We start from the raw sequence: 21,408 nt of genomic DNA, 5'->3' as shown, positions 1-21,408 counted from the left end.
TTCCTTTATACCAAGAGTATAGCCACCTTTGCACTACCGAAGATGAACGCTGCATATTCCTGCATGTAACACCTACTATTCCTCCGCAGTATCAGCAGGACCATTTGGATGCTCTATTCCTCACCGCTCCCTAACAACTCTAGACTGATAAACTAGACAGCAGCCCTTTACTCCCTATCAAGGCTCCGTATTCTGATGTCACTGTTACTTCTTGTTTCTGCCTGATCCTTTCCCCTTAGCCGTTTACAATGAGTTTCACTTTTCCTTTGCAAACTCCTCAGGCCAAATTTTACTGGACAGTTCCCAGTCCCTAACTGCAGCACATGATGCAAATGACGACGCTATACAACCAGAGTGAGATCCATGCTTTATGACGCACTGTTCCCACACGTCTGGGCAACAGGGTTTAATACACATGATCCTCAAATTCATTTAACAGATTATGAAACCAACTTGTTCAAAAGATAAATGCTGAAACCAAGGCTGATGATGCAAATGACTATATTGAAACAAAGAAAAGCTTCATCTAAGTATTTACATTTAAAAGACATTTAAAAGTAGACTACGTTTTAAGTGTGCTTGAACAAACCATGTGTGGAATTGAATTCCATTCATTATGGAGCTAGTTTCTGCTAAATACTTACTGATGCTACAGTAGACGCCTGGCACCTGAAGACTCAAGTTTTCAACAGTTCTCAATCTACACTAAAAATACATTCTACACTCCCGAGGCTCTAATCTGGGCCTCAGAAATGAAAGAGCTGGTATTAAAGGCAATTACTCAGAAATGCGAATGTAGTAGCTGTAAGTGTGGTTGCTGCAACTGCCCATGCTTCATCAGGTGATTAGTCAAACTCTACAGGCCATTTAAAGGTTTTAATTACTTATACCTTACTGTAATGTGTTACAGTAGCTTACCAAACTTAGATATTCACAGAGGGTTCTGGAAAATGTTTCTTGAGAATGAGAAGGGTCTCCTATATTGCATCAAGTCAAAATCCATACAGTTTCACAGGCCTCGAAGAACCTTTTCAAAATAAACTGATTATACAGCTCAATTAAAAACCCACACACATTATATTACAGGTATAAAATGTTTACAATCCAGCAATTCAAATACAGGCAATTTGACATTTCAGCCCCTTTTGGCAAAGTGATTAACAATTACAGAAGACCTTCCATCATCACTGGCTTTGGCTTACAAGTTGAACAGCTTGCAAATTTTGTTTCCGTGTGTATTTTGTTTTGTTTTCCTTTAGGTGTGTGTGGAAGAGATTGGACCACAAGAACACAGAGAGTGAAGAGGCCAGGAATAAGAGAGCCACTGAAATGACCATTTTCTTATAATACACACAGGGAGAATATGGCTTAAATACAGAGGGGGACCTCTTAGCATTCACACTCGCCAATCTTAATTCCCTAGTTCAGGTAAAAGTAACTAAAGGGATTTTACCAAACCCAACTTAATTTTGGTCTTGAAATCTACTACCCATCCCCCACCCCTCACACACAGGGTTTCTCTGTGTAGCCTTGGCTGTCCTGGACTCACTTTGTAGACCAGGCTGGCCTTGAACTCACAGAGATCTACCTGTTTCTTTCTGCCTCCCTAGTGCTGGGATTAAAGGCGCATGCCACAGCACCCAGCTGGTCTTGAAATTTTAAATGCTTGAATTTTAGGAATTTTTCACATTAACAAAGACAGAAAGTAGATCAAAAGCCCCAAAAGATCAGGATAAAAGATAAACCTTGTAACTACTTTAAAACTTTCCAAGTAAGATTTCTGTAGATTAGGAGTAATTAAAATGGATCTCTACCCCTAAAATGTGATCCCCTTGGTCTATAGACCACAACAATTTTTCTTAAGATTATTTCTACTAAGAACAATATGCTCCGCTTAAAGCCAACAACAAACAAGCGAGAAAAGTCACTCCAGTGCTCTCCTAGGGCACACAGAACAATAGACCACACAGTGACCCAGTTTGCACAAACATACTGTTTTTGTTTAAAAAAAGAAAAAAGAAAAAAAACTGGAACAGAATTAGGATTTATATACTACCGTCAGTAAAACTGTCAGGTTTCACAATTGTGTTGCTAGAAATTCCAACATTCCTTGACTCCATGGCAAGTTCCTGAAGGCGTGCACACAGTGAACAGCAGCAAATACCCACATGCCTCTGCTGCTCCCCCGGCAGCCACTCCCGCTGTGCCTTTAGAATACCGCTGTACAGACAGCAAGCAAAAGGCTGGTTTATGCCATCAGTTTGGATTTGATCAATTCCAAGAAATAAATTATCTCTTCAAAACAATTCACAGCAGAGCACCTAAAACCACATTGCAGACAAATATTAATTGAGCTTGAGGGCAAATTTCAGAAAATATCACAATGGAAGCAGCAACAGCATTTTGCTGAGTATTCTAAAGGCAGGTTTCAGGTAGTTTAACAATGATTCTGGTAAGACAACTGCTCACAGACATTCACACCCACACGGTTTAATGGTTAAAAAAAAACCCAAATTTGTTACTTTAGAAAAACGAATGCAGTGCACTTTCAGCAATATTATCGCCACAGACTCTAACTGCTCAGTCCACACATAAGCAGTAGTTGCCTTCTATGGTGATATGGCTTCGCTGCACTAATTTCCATGAGGCCGAAAAACATTAGGGCAGGGGAAGCACAGACTGAACTGTTGCACAAAGAACATTTACTCATCAGATCCCACCGATCTCTTCTGTGCCCGCTTCCTGGGCACCCTTCTTGGAGAAGCTTTATCTGAAAGAAAAGAGCAAGTATGAAGCTAAGTAACTCAAGAGGGTTTGCCTTCTCAGGCAACAGTAATCTACACACACACACACACACACACACACACACACACACAGAGAGAGAGAGAGAGAGAGAGACAGACAGACAGACAGACAGACAGACAGAGACACACAGACAGACAGAGAACTTAGCTCTTGGTTTTTAAAGTAACTAAAGATATGCTGCAAGGATAACATCAACTAAAATAAAAATTTCATGTTTAATGTAGGAAACGGTGGCTGTGTTGCTGCAAACACCATGCACATTCTATGGCATGCTTTTAAGTACAAAAGTAAGAACTTTAATCCCAGCACTTGGGACGTGGGAAGCAGGAGGATTAGGAGGCCAAAACTAGCAAGGGCAACTATGAGACTCTGCTTCAAAAACAAACACAAACATTTAACAGAGATGACACATTTGGAGCATATTTATGCACTAATACAAAGTTTAGTATTTGTGGGTCTCTAAGTTTTGGCAACTGTACAAATGTCACTGAAAGAAGCAAGCAAAGGACATTAGTACATCAGTGCTAAAACCACCCAAGGACACAGCCTCTCTTTGGAATTTAACAGACATAGATGTATGTTGAGTTTCTTCTACTCTATAAAAGAAATGATCTGTATGTTTCTTTTAGAAACAGTGGTCAAAGACGGGCATAGTGGTGTATGCCTGTGATCTCAGCCCTCGGGAGCTAAGTTTGAGCCAGCTAGGTCTATAATTTGGGCTATAACTAGTCAAAGTGTTTCAAAAAAAAAGAAGAAGTATGACATATCTTCTCTGTATTGTCTAGGTGCATTCTACACAATGTAAAAAGAACTTTTATTCTCCTGAGGTAATTGTTGTCTTGAAGGATTATAGCCTCTGTCTGCTAACCTAAGCCTAGAATGTTTTCGGCCCCTGAGACTTATTGCTTAATAAGCTCACCCTTTCTTGTTCTTTGTGAGCTCTGCTGGCTGGTTCAACTCAGCTATTCTGGCTCAAACTCCTCTCCAAGCTGACTATTCTCTCGGCCTCTGAATCTCTGCTTGGCCTCAAACTAACTCCAGCAATCTGCTCTAATCTTCTGGCTCATTTGGTCTTCACCTGAGCGCTCACTCTGCAACCTGTCTCTCTATTACTGTCCCGGTAAAACTGACTCCTGTCTCTCTGCATTGCTCCTTCAGTAAGTAGCTCCCCTTTCCTCTCTTCTCATGAGAGCTGAGCATATCCTGTTCTGCCAAATCTGATTCATCACTTTCTTTCTTTTTTTTTTTTTTTTTTGTTTTTTGTTTTTTGTTTTTTGAGACAGGGTTTCTCTGCGTAGCCTTGACTGTCCTGGACTCACTTTGTAGTTCATGCTGGCCTCGAACTCACAGCGATCCGCCTGCCTCTGCCTCCTGAGTGCTGGGATTAAAGGCATGCGCCACCACGCCCGGCTCATCACTTTCTTTTTCTGCCACTCAATTAGACATTACTTTCGAACATGGGTGCTTTCTTTTACAAACTAACTTACCTTCATTGTTTGGGATTAAAGGCATGTACCTAATCTTTTTTTTTACCTGAAACTTGCTCTCTATCAGGCTTGCTTTGAACTCAGATCTGCTTGCCCAGGCTCTGTCTCTTGGATAGAAAGCAGTTTGTATTCCAGCTGGATCACACAAACCTAAAAGGTCTTTAGATATGATCTCTAGCTACACCAGCCATGTTCTGAATTAAAATCCTTCTATAACACACCAGGAAGAATAGCTCATTGTGAAAGTTATCATTAAAAAATAAAAAAGGGAAAGGTATGCAGCCTGACTGCTAAGGCAGGAGAGTCATCTGAACCCATATGCAAGGCCAGGCTGGGCACTATGATCTCCCCATTACCACCAAATGATCTCTGCATATTAAGAAGTAAAAACCAGAAAAAGATACTTTCACCAAGGTATGAGGTTTATTTACAAGCTTTTTTGTTTGTTTTTTGAGACAGGGTTTCTTTTTTGTTTGTTTTTTGAGACAAGGTATAGCCTTGGCTGTCTAGGACTCACTATGTAGACCAGGCTGGCCTTGAACTCACAGCAATCTGCCTGTCTCTGCCTCCCAAGTGCTGGGATTAAAGGCGTGCGCCACCACTGCCTGGCTATTTATGAAATGAAAAAGAATATGCCTAATATGCTTTTTCCTCAAGTCACTAGGTTAGGATGTACTTTATAGTAAACATTTATCAAGAATATTTAAAGACTAAGAATGCTCTTAAGTCTGTGTAAATGTCTCCAGTTGACCAACCTCCAAAAAGTCTAAAAAAATAATTAACAAGCTGTACATATAATCTCTGCAGATTCAAAAAGCGCCTCCTAATTTAACAGCCATCATCGTAAGTATTAGTGACAGTGTGTGAGTATGAAATCCCACTTGTAGCAAGGTAAGGGGCCTCCTTCGGAGGATTCTTGATATGTGTTTCAGTGCCTGAGTGGCTGCATTCAGAAGCCAGTCCTGCTGACCCTCCCAGTGATGAGCTGCTTGGGTTAGGCAGCAGACAAACACAGCAGTGTGCAGGACTGGAGGAATCTGGCTTTGGGAGAAGTAGTATCAAATACCTTAACAGCAGAAAAAGCACTGTGTTTAAACAAAAAGTAATCACAGATGTGCATCATGATTTTTTAAGCTAGCAAAGACAAAAATTTACCATTACTCCCTATAAAAAAGAGAGTGGAACAAAACAGACAAAACTTAAAGAAAAAAACCCAACTTCAAACCAGAGTAAACTGGGTCGAGGCCTCTAATCCCAGCACTAGGGAGGCAGAGGCAGGAGGATCTCTGTGAGTTTGAAGCCAGCCTGAACTACAGAGCAAGTTCCAGGACAGCCAGAGCTATTACAGAGAAACCCTGTCTCAGAGGGGAGGAGCAGGGGCTGCTAAACAAAGCCAAGCCAAATGGTAGGACACCTGCCCCAGGGTAATCCTCTTAGTTTTTAGTAACTAAGATCAGTCTTGCTTCCCTGCCTCAAGACAGCATCACGTTCTAGGCTCTTGCCTCACCTAGGAGCTCATGGAAATCAACTTCTGCTCATTGTTTATTTTTCTTTTGTTTTGTTTTAGTTTTTTGAGACAGGGTCTTTCTGTGTTAACCTTGTCTGTCCTGGACTCACTTCATAGACCAGGCTGGCCTCAAACTCACAGCGATCCACCTGCCTCTGCCTCCCGAGTGCTGGGATTAAAGGCACGCGTCACCACGCCTGGCTGTTGTTTGGTTTTAAGGGGAAAATCTCACTAGAGCCCAGGCTAGAGCTCAGGAGGACCCTGAAGTGTGATTCTCCTGCCTCGACCTCTTTGGTCCTGAAATTAAGGCATTTACCACCATACCTCGCTTGAATTGTTTTTTAAATTAATGACACACAGAAGTATGTGATCATTTGTGTGTGTGCTAAAGCTGTATGTGTGCGTGTTGCATGTGCACTTAGGTAGAGACCAGAAGACAACTTCGGGTATTGTTCCTCAGGAGAGATCAACCTTGATTTTAGAGGGTTTCTCACTGGCCTTGGCTTTTACCAGAAGGCTGAGCTGGCCAGCAAACTCAAGACAGCTACCTGTTTCTGCCGCCACCCCCTCCCCCCATTCCACCCCTCGCCAAAGCCCTAGGTTCTGGGATCACAGTAATGGTCTCTATGTTTGTGCAACACACACACATCACCAACTGAATTATCCTCCCAACCCACTTAATGGCGTTTACATAACAAGTTTTCTTTTTAATTACAGCTCAAGGTTTTATATATATTTAAAACATTATTGAGCAAAGACCCTAGTTCTTTTCTGTTGAGGAAAAAAAAAAATCAGCTGACCTTTAAGTTCATAGGTTAAAAAAATACTTAAAATGTAAAATATCAGAAAATCTAATTCATCGAAGCTTGAAAAGCCTCAAAATGCCCTACCCTATATTGAGGGAAACTGTTCTGAAAGCACACGAGCCCTAGGCAAGAAAAGTGAGCCATAGACACTATGATCCCCGTGTACACACAGCATTTACAGAGAAAGAAGTATGTACAGAAAACAGCTTTAATATAGAAGTACAAATTATCTATATAAAATGGGATTAGAAGGACAGAATTTCATATTTTTATACAATTTAAGATTCCTACAACGAGGCTATTTTGATTCCCCCCCAACCCCAATTTTCCTCCCTCCCTTCTTTCTTTCTTTTTTAATATGTGTGGTTGTTTTGTCTGTACAATGTCTGTGCACTACATGTGTACACTGCCCATGGAGCCCAGAAGAAGGGGTTGGATCCTCTAGGACTGGAGTTGCAAATGGCTGTAGGCTGTCACGTGGCACTGGGAATCAAACCTGGTCCTCTGAAAAAGCAGCCACCTCTCTTAACCCAAGTCACCTTCCCAGACCCACAAGTGTTTTTATAAAAGTCCTCACCAAAGGGGAATATTTTTCTATATTCCTTAGTTTTTAAGACTTCTCATTAAAAGAAAACACAATATATTAAGTAATATTTTAGATTCAGTCTTTCAAAAGTAGTTCGTAGTAGTTCATACAGTGTTAATACAGTGCTATTAATTACACTTGCTTTATGCATGCACTATGCAAGAGCCCCCCAAACTGTAGCAGAGAGCACTGAAGAAATTAATCACCTCACCTCTTCTACTGTGCACTGAAGCAACAGGAAGAAAAAAGACAGGAAAGATTAGGAAGAGAAGTCAGACATTTACAAATAATCTGCATGCTTGACCATGTGTAAATTAAATCCTAAAAACACTGCAGACACAACAAATCATTAAATGCTTCACTAACAATCATACTACATTCTACACAAGTAATGGAAACAATCAATGGTAAATAATAGTACTGACCAAACATTTTTGACTGAGAGTATTTAATTTTGATTTAGACAGAACTTTTCACCAAGTCTGTACCAAGTCTGTAAGGCTACTTACTGATCTGGTTCAAGGTTTCCTGAGGAATCCAGCTCATGTCAACATCATTCTGACTCGATGTACCCATTTCTACTTTCTGAATGGGTCTCTTGCGCTATAAAGAAAATAAAAAACAATTTTCAAAAGACATATCACTGCATTGTTTATTTTGTTGTTTTTTTTTCAAGACGGTTACTCTATGTAGCTCTGGCTGTTCTGGAACTTGCTCTGTAGACCAGGTTGGCCTTGAACTCAGAGATCTACTTGCCTCTGCCTCACAAGTGCTAGGATTAAAGGCGTATGCCACCACCACTTGGCTATGTATTCTAATTTTAAAAACATTGCTCAACATACATAATTTGAGTAACAGACAAGTTACATTCTTTTCCTGCTTTAAAATACCCCAACTGTCTTCTTAGTGAGTAAAGATGCTTGCCACCAAGCCTAGACTTGCATTTGATCCCAGGGTCCCAAAGGGTAGAAGGAAATAATCAACTCCAAGCTGACCTCTGACCTCCTCACATGTGCCAAAACATATAAATGTGAATGCATGATATGCATGCCATAATAGGAAATTTCTTTAAAAGTAAAAGTCTTCATATAAGCCAACAACATTGAATTCACCTAAGACAGTGAACATTTCAAAGCACGGTGGTGTGTACATATAATCCCTGTACACTGCAGGGAAAGGCAGAGTATCAGGAGTTCAAGGCCAGGCTTGAGCTGTCCTGTCTCAAAAACAAACAAATGAGCGGAGGGGGGAAGGATCTGATTTTGAGACTTTCTCTGTAGCCTATCTGCTGCAATACAGAAATAAAACTCATTTAATTCCATTTTCTTTAGTCTTGCTCTGAGATTTAAAAACTGAAATCTGTGCAGGAGCTGTGCATAGTGATACACACCTTTCATCCCAGCACTCAGGAGGAAGAGGCAGATGAATCTTCTTGAGTTGAGTCCAGCCTGATCTACATGGCAAACTCCAGGAGAGCTAGATCTATAGACTACATACTAAACTTTGTGGGGGAAGGTTGGTAAAAGTTTGTAATCCCAGACACAGGAGGATCATGAAAGGCCAGACTGTACAGCAAAACCCTGTCTCAAAAACCAAGCAAGGGCAAGCCAGTGGTGATGATGAATACCCTTAATCCCGGCATCCCAGGCAGAGCCAGGCAGATTGCTGTGACTTCGAGGCCAGCCTGGTCTACAAAGCGAGTGCAGAACAGCCAGGGCTACACAGAGAACCCTGTCTTGAAAAACTAAAAACCAAAACCAAAATGAATAAAATCTCAAGGGTCTTAATTATAGCTCAGTGTAGGATGCTTGCCTAGCAGGTAGAAACTGATATCTAACTAAACAGTTACATGGTCCATAAATTCTGAATACACAAAAAAGTAGCCCCCCCACTCTGAATTATAACCCAAATAAATTGGTTTATTACAGAAAATACAACCTATTCATGAGAAAAAGGAACTTGAACAACAAAATATTTCTGAACTCAAGAAATATCAATACATTAAGATGTAAAGATCACTTCAAGAAAGGGTAAACACATTTCAACACATTTCAGCAAATTCAAGTCACCTATCTCTGAGCATTGTTTTTAAAAGGTACAACAAAGGTCTGAGTCCACAAATCTACAAGAGGAGTGAGGAGGCTGTAACGTCTGACTGCGGCTTTCAGAGCTGTTCATTCATAATTACCTTTCTAGATTCTAGGAGTTGATGAAGGCCAACAACAACTAGAAGTCCAAGACCAGCAAGGAACATATACATAAAAATTCTGGCATAGGAAAAGAAAACAGAGCTGATGTTAGTTCATAAGTACCATACCTTAAAACAAAATCCTAACACATGCTACAACAGCTTTCCAAATAACTTGTAGGAAAAAGAAATATATCATTTTAATTAATTCCAGGCAACGACCTTTACAAATTTCCTTTTATTTAGTTAAGAACAGTCAATAAAAAATTCTACCATCGGTGCTGGAGAGGTGGCTCAGAGGTTAAAAGCACTGACTTGCTCTTCCGGAGGTCCTGAGTTCAACTCCCAGCAACCACATGGTGCCTCACAACCATCTATAATGTGATCTGATGTCCTCTTCTGGCATGCAGGTATATACATAATAAAGAAATCTTTTTAAAAAATTCTACCATCTAAAATGTGTTTTATTTCAAACTCAGTTTAAGACAATTTCAGTAGTTTTGTTCACCTCGGATTTATATCAGTTTTCATAACTGCACTTATAAATCCTTTCAAGTGAGTCACACTTAGGTTCACAGATAATTCTGTACTCAGAGAAGACATTTTTCAAGAAGAAAAACCTTCTAATTTATGTAACTATCTTAGAAGCATGTAAACTAGATAGGTTAAGGCTCAACTTAAAGCACGGGGCAGAAAAGATTTTGGGAAAAGAAAAAGTCAGCTACTGCATTTGTAAAAACATTTTTTCAGTTTCACCCATCTCTCCTGACATGTATTAATAGGCACAAGAACCACATAATGTATGGACTCTGTGGTCAGTATTTCACCAAATCCGTAGAGACCACGACACTCTGACCATGTTTAGACACTCTGCAATCTGAGCACAGCACCTTCCAGCTCAGTCTGTGAGCTCCACATCTACAGTGCAGCTTTACTTACGTTTCTCCGTCTAACCCGTCCTCTCTCTCAATAACTGTGACTGTCTGATTGAAGACAGCATCTTGGAATACATTGCCCTGTTTAAGAAACATGTTAAAATTCACACATGAGATGTGCTGAAAGAATGAAAATTACAAGTGTTCTTAAAACTGTTATCCCAGTAGCCTTAACTTTCCCACCATTACTCTTAAGACAGCAAAGCCACATGTAATTATACTGTTCATAACCTTATAATGTTATTTCTCCTATAAAATAAAAATGTCTAGATGCTTGCCAAGATCACCCTCTGCTCTCTGCAGGGAGGTGGTGGTTTCAGGAGCCAGGACAGCAGTGAAAGTCACAGAGCCCACGAAGCTGCTTAGGAGCTCCAGCTTCCACTGCAGCCCCGCTAACAAGGCCCGCAGGAGCCACAGGAGCAGATTACGTAAGGACAAGCCCGGACCAAGTCAGGTCTTTGCGCTAAGCTCAAACTGGACTAGAAACCAATTCCACTTTAACGAAAGAACCAGTGGCTTCTAGTACCAAAGTATTTTTTTCCATTATCATCTTAAAACAATTTTGACAATTTAGCAAAACTTTAGTTTTCCAATACAGAGCTGTTCTTTTTTTTTTTTTAATATTTTTATTTAATTTTAATTTATGTGCATTGGTGTGAGGGTGTCAGATCTTGGATTTACAGACAGCTGTGAGCTGCCACGTGGGTGCTGGATTATTGAATCTAGGACCTTTGGAAGAGCAGACAGTGCTCTTAATCACTGAGCCAGCTCTCCAGCCCCACACAGCCGTTCTTATACGATGGTAGTCCTTTGAAACTGAAACTGACCTCAGTTCAAGCCTACTTGAAAAGGACGAAATGAAAAGCACACTGAAATGAAATAACTATCTATTTAAATGTCACACTGAAGACAGAATGAAGAAAAGCTTTTCCTCTGTACTAACTTACAGGAAAGCGTATCACAAGGCAGGGCCTGGCAGAGGAGACAAGGTTAACATTAGGTGAGGGAGAGGTGAACCCACTCCTCAAAGGAAGTTCTTGGGAAAGGGAATGGTATAAACACACCCTCATATGGTAGGGAATATATGAGTTGTCACTTGGGGTCTACTCCCTGCAGTAGTAGACTCCTCTCAGGCATATGTGAAATTAACACACAAACCTTGCTGTTAAAACTGTACTTAAAGCTGGGTTGTATTTTGCCTATACAAGATCAAAAGAGTAACAAAGTCTTTAGAAGCATTTAAATGAGCGAAAGGTCTACAGCAAAATGGGACAGAACAAATGCCTCACTATTCAACAGCATCTCTACCATACATTTACTTGCCCTTGCCAAGATCCAGTTCAAGTCACTTTCCTCACACATACACAGCACCTAGTGACACACAGCACAGGTACACACTCCTTGTACTATGCTACTGTTGATTTTTGGCCATCTCTCTCCGCCCCTAGTAAATGTAGCTAATGTCAGATAGGCAATATCTTTTGTATTCCTGGTGCCTATTACAGTTTGAATCACGTATTCGACAATGGCACTGTCCCCTGTGGTCTCTAACAAAAACAAAACACAACTCAAAAGGTCTTACATTCAAATCTTTGTAGTTCAGATTGATGACCAGACCGAAGGGCCGTCCCCCCATGGGTTCTGCAGGAATGAAGGAATACTCAAAAGTCGCCTGTCTTTGGGGCGGCACTATAGTGTTCAGAGGAAGAGCTGTGAAATTCTGGATGTAAAACTGGTAGTCCTGAGGATAACGGAATGAAGCGTCTAGCGATTCAACAATAAAATCTTCTGTCCCCTTGTTTGTAAAGCCTACCAGGAACTTCACGATATTGTTTGCTGGAAAATCTAAGACACAAAATAGGAAGGATAGGGGTGGGGTTAGAGCACATTCCGAGTTCAACATGAAGCACAGACTGCTTTCAGAATTCTCTTCACCAGAGCAGTGGGACTGCACACAAGCTCTGACTAATCAGAGCTGTCGTCTAAACTCAGTCTTTTGTCTGTTCTCTGGGTTCTAACTTAGGAGATAAACTGCGTATTACAATTTCAGCCAAATCATATCCAGATTAAGAGGCTAAGAAAACTGTGGCAGCAAGATTATCATACAAAGAGGTTTATACAATTCAGCATGTCACTACTACAAAAATAAATGGGGAGGAAAGACAAACTCAAATTCCCTTTTCTTAAGTGCTGAGAATAGAACGGGCTTTGTACATTCTAGGGATGGGAAAACTTCTGAGTCTAACACTTTTTAAGGCATAAAATTGGAATATATAGAAAACAGAACACTGACGACCAAGAACAGCTTCTGACCTTGTCTTCCGTAACACCGCACAGCAGTCTAATGGCTGAGGTTCACTGAGTACCACACAGGCTATGCACAGACAGATCTGGGTGTGAATCTTGTCTCTGCAATCTGTTTTATGTTCTGGGTAACCACAGAACAAGTTTCTTAATCCCTCTAAACTCAAGATCAGCAGTAACTAAACCATGCACAAAGCTCAATAAACAAACGGACTCAAGAATTTGAGTAGCCCTAACTGCAAGATTGGAAATGTTCCAAAGTCTAAACCTTTGTAGGAAAACAAGATGTTACAAGTGGAAAATCCAAGTCTCAAGTGATGAGGTATACACAAAATAAACAAACTCCATCCTCAAAATAGCTCATTATATATATGCAAATATTCTAAAATTGAAAAAAAAAAAAAAACCCAAACCACTTCGGTTCTATGCATTTGGGGCAAAAACTACACAGCATTAATTTTGTTTTCTTTTTTTGGTTTTTCGAGACAGGGTTTCTCTGTGTAGCATTGGCTGTCCTGGACTCCCTTTGTAGACCAGGCTGGCCTTGGACTCAGAGATCCGCCTGCCTCTGCCTCCTGAGTGTTGAGATTAAAGGCATGTCCAGCTAACTTTCTTTTTTAAGTTAATGCTATACTATAACCAAGCCCCAATTGTAGACATTAATATTTCACATTTAAACATTCAAAAATACCACCAGACAGGCCTGATAATACAAGCCTGTAATCTCAGCACATGGGAGCCTGAGGCAGAAGGATCTTGCGTTCAATGCCTTTTACAAGTTATCACGTGTGTGAGTGTGGATGCGCACACACAGAGTAGAGGACCACTTCTGGGAGTCAGTTCTCTCCTTTACTTGCTGAGGAAAGGGCTCTCTTGTTTCTGCAGTGTTGCCTACTGCAGGCTAGCTGCCTCACATCCTCCATCAACCACCTTAACTGGCTTTTCGTGATTGCTGGCTCTTTAACACAGGTTCTAGGAATTAAACTCAAGTTGTCAAAACAAAACAAAATATTATGGACACTGATACAGCCTGGAAATGGTTTTAAGAATGGTACTTGGGGCTGCCAAAATGGCTGAGTGGGTAAAAGTGCAAGCGTATATGCCTAAAAATCTGAGTCCGATCCCCAGAACCCACAATGGCAAGCCTTTTCCAAGCTGTCTTCAAGCCTCCACATGCTCCCAGTGGCACATGTGTACACACATAGACACAAAATCTTTTTTTTCAAGACAGGGTTTCTCTGTATAGCCTAGGTCATCCTGGACTCTCTTTGTAGATCAGGCTGGCCGCAAACTCATAGCTATCTGCCTGCCTCTGCTCCCAAGTGCTAGGATAAAGGCATGCACCACTCCTGGCTCATACTTTTTAAAAAAAGTATCTTTGAGAGAATGTTTAATTTCTAGTAAACCAAATTAACGTTTAGTTTTCCTGGCCAGGCGTGGTGGCGCACGCCTTTAATCCCAGCACTCGGGAGGCAGAGGTAGGCGGATTGCTGTGAGTTCAAGGCCAGCCTGGTCTACAAAGCGAGTCTAGGATAGCCAAGACTACACAGAGAAACCCTGTCTTGAAAAAAAATATATAGTTTTCCGTTTAAATACCAACATTACTGTACATGTATATAAGATAAGAATTAAAACAATTCTGCATTACCTTCTCCTTTTACAAACAGGATGGTTGTGTCTGCACTTGGTGAAGCTTCCGGTTCACCAGACACATCTTCTTCTTCCTTATCTTCTGCCTAAGGGAAAGAGCATTAAAAACAGACCTGTAAGAAAGGTGAAAACTCACTGCAGTACAGACTTGACCAGACTGGGATAAAATACTGCTTTGTTGGTGCTAGTGGTATGAATTTGTTTTGTTAAGGAGGGCATGAACACAGTCCCTCATGATCACAACGTATACAGTGCAGGAGTCAGGACATCCGAATGCAATGGATGAGCCTCTCCCTGGTAAAGCCACCTCGTGGATCACAGCATCTCCGGCCAAGTATACTGGTGCTATATGGTGTTATATATTTTACACACTTATAAACACACACACATACACATGCACATACATGTGCATGCATGCACACACACCTACAAAGACAGAGATTCCCCAAATCTGAAAAATCTGCAAGGTGGGATATGACTTTTGCAAGCTGAGGCAGGATTGTGTAGGAATTTGAAGCCAGCTTGGACAATAAAGTGAACACTTGTCTCCAAAATACAAGATGCAAGTAGGCAAATATACCTGAGACACGGAGGCTAAAAATATTTTGTAAGGATAAAGTAGAAAATATATTTGAGGAAAAAGAGAGAAAGAAAGCAAAACCACAGCTAAGATTTGATTAATGAACTTCAGAATAGACAAAAGACTGTGATATCGAACAGTTCAACCCACTGGAGCTATGTAACAGCAGACAAGCCTTTATCAGGGTAGGACACACTGGTTAAGTGCCAGACTCCACTGTACACATACAAAATTGGAGGTTGTGCTAGCCTACAAAGTGGTGGAAATATAATGCGGACCTCTCAAGGCTGGGGCTGGAAAGGAGAACTGAAAGCCATCACTATAAGGCTGTGGTGCTTAAAAATCAACGTTCACCAACACTATGGAGCAAACAGGAAAACACAGCAGAGAACCCCAGCAGCAAGAAGGCAGGGAAGACAAAGGGGGCAGGGTGCCACAGAAGCCACTGCAAAGGGATTCAAATAACAGAAAATGGCAAAAAGGGCCTGACCTATATAAGCAGGAAAATGGCAAGGAGATTGCTGGTGACCTTAGCAACTTCCATCACTCACACACAGCAGATCCTGGCAGGCAATGGATATGAAGCTCAAGTAGAGAAAAACTACAGATTACTCTCTCAGGAAGTACCTAGTACAAGCAAAGGTTTAAAATGGAGTAGTAACTGACTGAAGGTGGAAAGACAGCACGCCTGCATGTGTGCAGCTCCAGACCTGAATGCCAGCGAGGACCAAAAAGTTACAAAAGCAAAGACTCCTGTACGACCCACAGGGTAAGATGGGGATCCCTAGAGCACGCACACCTCACGGCTAGGAGAAGGGGATTCCCTAGAGTATGCACACCTCACGGTGTTGATTCTGATAGAGTTCATTGCTGAAAGCACTCACTTTCTAACACCACAGCCAACACTGCTGCCAGAGGACTGACACAGGGCTTAAGGCAAAAACACTGTTTAGAGAGCTGCTGTGAACACAGAAAGTAAGATAGTAACTCACAGCAACCTAGTCCGTGTATCTCAGACCACCTCCATAAGCAGGGAGAGCAGGTAGCATGGGTGGCCTACCTGCAGCAAGACAAGTGCAGTGGCCAGAGGCCAGACACGAAAGGACTACAGTACAAATCTATTTGAAAGAGGACACTTAGTGTTAGTACAGGTTAATTTAAAAAAAAAAAAAAAATCAAGGTGATGGCAAACTACACCTTAACCTCTAGTTTTTTTGAGACAAAGTTTCTCTGTGTAGCCTTGACTGTCCTGGACTCGCTTTGTAGACCAGGCTGGCCTCGAACTTACAGAGATCTGTCTGCCTCTGCCTCCTGAGTGCTGGGATTAAAGGTGTACACCACCACCGCGCCGCTAACCTCTAGCTTTAGAAATGTAATCAAGGATGTTCATGTGTGTGAATCTCAAGACAACTCAGGATTCTGCCATAATCTCCCAATTCCTCCATGTCTTGACAGCTGAGTATAAATTGCTGATACAAAGATTTGGGCAACGGTTACACCCCAAGCTCCAGCTCTTGGTTCTGGAGTAACTTTCATAGTGGCTGTGGCTCTAAGAGCCCAACTTTCATCAACAGCCTACACATGACACATAACAGAGGACACTGTTTCTTTTTTCAGTCCATCCTGACTGTTTATTTTTCTAATGAGAAAAGTTTGAACCAAGTTAAAAAATAATAATTTATTTTTATTTATGTGCCTGTATGTTATGTCTGTGGGTGTCAGATCTTGGAGTTGGATGCTGGGAATTGAATCCAGTCGTTCCTGCCCCTTCCCGCCGCCCCCCAGGGTTTCTCTGTGTAGCCTTGGCTGTCCTGGAACTCACTCTGTAGACCAGGCTGGCCTTGAAATCAAAGATCCACCTATATCTGCCTCCCAAGTGTTGGGATTACAGGAGTGTGCCGCTACCACCTAGCCAGCTAAGGTCTCTTAAAGGTGGAGGAGCCAGAAAAGTATACAAACTAAGGGTATTCTGCTCAGATAAAACACTACGCCGATATATCAAAATGTTAACTCAAAAAACAAAAATTAAAAAAAAAGGCAACAAAAGAGCAAACCACCTGAGCCGGGCGGTGGTAGCGCATGCCTTTAATCTCAGCACTCAGGAGGCAGAGGCAGGCGGATCGCTGTGAGTTCGAGGCCAGCCTGGTCTACAAAGTGAGTCCAGGACAGCCAAGGCCACATAGAGAAACCCTTTCTCGAAAAACTAAAAAAAAAAAAAAAAAAAAAAAAAAAAGAGCAAACCACCAACTTAAGTGGTAGGCACATTCATAAAAATGAGAACACACTTTAAAAAAAAATCTGTGGAGGACAGACCACAGTACTCCTGGGCAGGAAATAAAAGCAGCAAATTAGCAGAAAGCATGTTGCAATGACACCAATTTAAGCAGCAACAGCAGCTCCTGCTGCTTTTCCTCCTCTTCCTCGTTTCTCTGTGTAGCCCTGGCTATCCTGTACTTGCTTATATAGACTAGGCTGGCCTTGAAGTCACAGAGATCCTCCTGCCTCCCACATGCTGGGATTAAAGACATGTGTGCCACCACGCCCAACTTCTTCTTTTTTTAACTTTATGTGTATGGATGTTTTGCCTGCATGTATATGGACCACATGCACAGTGTCCACGGAAGCCAGAACAGGGCAGCAGATCCCCTGGAGCTGGAATTACAGATGTCTGTGAGCAGCTATATGGGTGGGTGGGAGACCCAGGTTCTCTGGAAGAGCATCCCGCATCTTAACTCACTGTCATTATTAGAGTACAAATTTCAGAGCTAACTTCTAAGAGATCTTCTCTAACCCTTACTATTCATATTTTAATCCCCTGCTCAGTACTCATCACCCTCAAGAACATGAGCTTAGGAAAGCAGAGAAAAAAATCTCAACTGTTCAATCTAGTGCCCTGAACAGTGTGCTACGTGGTAGAGGTAGCCCATGAGAGTCAATGGCAGGCTACTGGATGAAAGCAAACACCAAAAAGAAAAGACAGACCCAGAAAGCGAAGCACCATAGGCTCCAACGTTAACAGCCTCGGGCCTGGTGCTAGGCCATCTCCTGTTCTTCTCCGACACTCACAGGTAAGTGGTCTTAACTTGTTCAGTGCATCATGTTTTCCCTACTCCTGAAAACCCTTGGGGCCCATTCGCAATGACTTGCCCGTAGGCCACTTCAACCCAGGGGCATGCTAAGAGCACATGCTGTTTTTGTAGAAGACCCATATCTGAAAGGTCACAACTGTTTCTAAGTCTAGCTCCAGGGGACCCAATGACCCTGGCTTCCTCATGCATTTGCACACACGTCCAAGTACCCACACAGAAAACCATACATGCATATAACTTAAAAAATAATTACCAAGGGCCGGGCATTTTGGTGCACACCTGTAATCTTAGCACTTGGGAGGCAGATGCAGGTGGATCGCTGTGAGTTCGAGGCCAGCCTTGTCTACAACGCAAGTCTAGGACAGCCCAGACTACACAGAGAAACCCTGTCTTGAAAGAAAAAAAAAAAAACCCCAAAACCCAAAAACCAAATTTGTCTATGAAATTATACATTCTTGAGCTGAGTGTCTAGCTCAGAATATGTCATATATATTCTAAACATATTATATAGCACTAACCAAATCTGTGGGTTCATCTTCTTCTACTTCAGCTTCATCATCTTCATCTTCAATTATTGAATCTTCTACTGTTTCCTCATCTTCTGTAAGATCTTGAGCCACAGCTAATGACCCTGAAAATAAAATGAAAAATGAGCAGTTAAGCTTCATCAGTGTCTTTAAACATCAGGTCTAGACAAGAAAAGGTTTCACTTACAGTAACACAGTCTGTATTACTATGGCAGTTGAACCACGCACGCCACTGCATAAAAATATTTATATTATTTTACTAGTAGTCTTAACTACTGCATGATAATTTTAATGGAATATTTTTAATATTAAAAAGCACACATCACACACACACACACACACACACACACACACACACACCCCACGAACGCCAAATGGCTCAGTGGGTAAGGGCACTTGCTGCCAAGCATGACACACTGCAAATTATCCTCTAGACTCTGAAAATGCAGTACAAGACGCAGACAGACAGTGACAAAGACACAGACACACACACTAAATGTAATAGCTTCATAGTTAGTAGCAATGGACTTCAGGCAGATTTTCAGACAGGTTTAAAATATTTTTAAAAAGCATAAACATATGCTAATCTATAAATCACAGTTGTACAGACAAAAATTTCTCAACAAGTCATACTACATCAATTCCGGGCAAAACTCTCCAAAAACCTTTCAAACTTCTCGCAGTTCTTTCCACTTCTCAGAGAGTGCTGATGTGGCAATTCAGTAGGGAAGGAAAATGTGGGAAGAGCCACACGTGCCATACCCAAGACAAACAATGTCACTAAGAGCATGCATTTAAGAGAAACCCTGTCTCAAAAAGATCAAAAACAAAAAACCATGCATTTAAGTCTTTTCACTTTCCTGAGTTAAAACGGTCATTCATAGTTAGACGTCATTTTCAAACGCCAGGTTTTTTTGGTGGTGGGGGGTGGGGAGAGTTTTGTTTTCAAAGAAAGAAAACCCCAAGGGGCTGCATGCACTTCAGTTCTCAGCCTGCAAGCTTTGCACGCTAGAATCTCTGGGTTCATCTCCACCACCTCATTCCGGGGTGTGGTGACAGACACCTGAAACCCAGCACTCCGGGGGTAAAGGCACAGGGATCACAAGTTCAAGGTCATGCTAGGCTACAGAAACTTTGAAGCCAAGCAGGGCTACCTATATGAGACTCTGTTTCAACATCAGCCCTGTGTTCCAACCGCATCCCAAACCAAAATCCCTAACAGTCATAACTCAAAGTCATACTAGCCACTAAATAGAAGCCAATCACTTCTGTTTGGCTAAACAGCTCATGAACACGGATGGTCATTTCTTACGCCCTCGGCCACAGAAACTTACGACCACTCAAACTAATTCTTTTTGTAAATTAGAAGAATCAAAGTTCATGAGGGGCAGAGGATAAAGTCTGAACGTTTTCACATTCTGTCAAGTTTTTTAATCCCAGGCTAATCGCTGGAATGAATAAACTTAAAAAACTCCAAGTAACTTTTCCCCAGCACATTTCCAACCAGCAAAAAACTAGTTGGAAAAAGGGAGAGGGGAAGGAGGGTAAAACTCGAAAAGGAACAAGGCGGCCATCCCGCCAAGGCTGTTCCGTGGCAGCTGACGAGCAGCAGAAGGGGGCGTTTTGTGACATCGAGCCTCGCTGTCCGGAGACCGCGAAAGGCGAGAGAGGGGACGAAGCAAAGATGGTCCAAGGGGCCGAGGTGGAAAATCGGCTCTGGACGAATGAATGGAGGCGCGCCGGCGTGGGGCTAGCGACACGTCAGCGCAGAGGCCGGGGGCCGGGGGGCGGGCGGCTCGCGCGGGTGGAGAGGTGAGGCAGGTCCCCGCGTGGGTCCCTCGGACGGAGGACTACGGGCCCGCCGCGCTCGCAGAGGGTGCTAAGCCGGGGCGGGCCCTGGGGGGGCTGCACGGTACCCGAAAGCCTGGCCAGGGAGGGATCCCAGGGGCTCGGTAGCGGTGCCCAGCCATCCCCTACGCCCCTCACCTCCGGGACCACCGCGAAGCAGCACGGCGGCGGGGAAGGCCAGCAGGAACAGCAGCAGCATGCGGGGGAGGAGTCTCATGGCGCGGCCGGTCAGCGTCCAGTGCGCGTCCGCTAGGGCTCTGGGCAGCTCGGGCAGTAATGGCGTTACTCTTCATCCGGGGCCCTCAGGAGGGGCGGGGCACGCACGCGCGCGCCAGCCGTCGCCCCTCCCCGCCAGAGCCGACGTGGCCTCTAGGCGCCGAGGGGCGGAGCCTGGGGTCCGCGAGATCACGTGGCCCGCGGTGGGGCCTCGGGGCTCCCGCGAGAACCATGCTGAGCAGGTCTTTCCCCCGCCAGAAGCTTAGCTCCTTCAGTGGCTACCTTGAGGGACCACCCTTCGTAAGTAACGGTGACGTAAGGGACGTAAACTTTATGCATGTGTGGCAGTTGAAATGCAGAAAGGAAAGGATGTGGGTAACGACACACACACGCACGCGCGCGCGCACACACACAAACACACACACATATATATATATGTGGGTAACCACACATCACCCAGGAGTGATGCCTCACGCTTTAATCCCCGCGCACGAGAGATTGCCTCCCCTTTATGTTCTCTTGGGTCCCCTGTCTGTTAACACACCATGACGCTCTTAGAAAACAGTCCGACACCAGAGAACTTTGTTTTGAGACAGGGCCAGCTTGTGTAGCCCAGGTTGCCCTTAAGCCTTGGACCCTCCTGCCTCAGCCTCCCAGGTGTTAGTACTACACGTGTGTGCCCTCGTGCCCAGCTTGTAAATTCTTGTTGAATCTACGAGAGGTGCTTTTGCTATCATTACACCCTTCCTCAAATTTGAAATCCACTTTTCACTGTAGGTCTAATAAAATATCAGAACTGTTGTGTTTATTGTGTATGAACTGTTGTTTAACTGTTCTTTAGTGTAGCAAGGACCAGGAAAGAATTTTTTTTTTCTTGCTG

General features: G+C 42.8%; 1 protein-coding gene across 1 annotated transcript; it reads right to left on the bottom strand.

The window, feature by feature from the left end:
• Positions 1 to 2,012: 2,012 nt before the first annotated feature.
• SSR1 (signal sequence receptor subunit 1) lies at positions 2,013 to 20,608 on the bottom strand. The gene is made up of 8 exons (XM_084794908.1): positions 20,451 to 20,608; positions 18,456 to 18,568; positions 14,267 to 14,354; positions 11,897 to 12,159; positions 10,319 to 10,395; positions 9,380 to 9,458; positions 7,701 to 7,794; positions 2,013 to 2,770 (listed from the first exon to the last, which is right to left on the bottom strand). The coding sequence occupies exons 1-8, from the start codon at positions 20,527 to 20,529 to the stop codon at positions 2,703 to 2,705; spliced, it is 861 nt and encodes a 286-aa protein (XP_084651034.1). The 5' UTR covers positions 20,530 to 20,608; the 3' UTR covers positions 2,013 to 2,702.
• Positions 20,609 to 21,408: the final 800 nt, after the last annotated feature.

Source organism: Acomys minous (genome assembly GCF_964271855.1).
Source record: "Acomys minous genome assembly, chromosome: 9".
Taxonomy (NCBI): Eukaryota; Metazoa; Chordata; class Mammalia; order Rodentia; family Muridae; genus Acomys; species Acomys minous.
Note: the sequence above shows the minus strand (reverse complement) of the source record. Positions and strands in the feature narration are given on the sequence as shown.

Excerpts from the sequence above, each read along its gene's own strand:
- SSR1 (XM_084794908.1), bottom strand. The coding sequence starts at position 20,529 with ATGAGACTCCTCCCCCGCATGCTGCTGCTGTTCCTGCTGGCCTTCCCC. Across the intron at positions 12,160-14,266 it reads CCTGTTTGTAAAAGGAGAAG|ATTTTCCAGCAAACAATATC; the intron begins GTAATGCAGAAT and ends TTTGTGTCTTAG. Across the intron at positions 7,795-9,379 it reads AACTCCTAGAATCTAGAAAG|CGCAAGAGACCCATTCAGAA; the intron begins GTAATTATGAAT and ends TTTTCTTTATAG.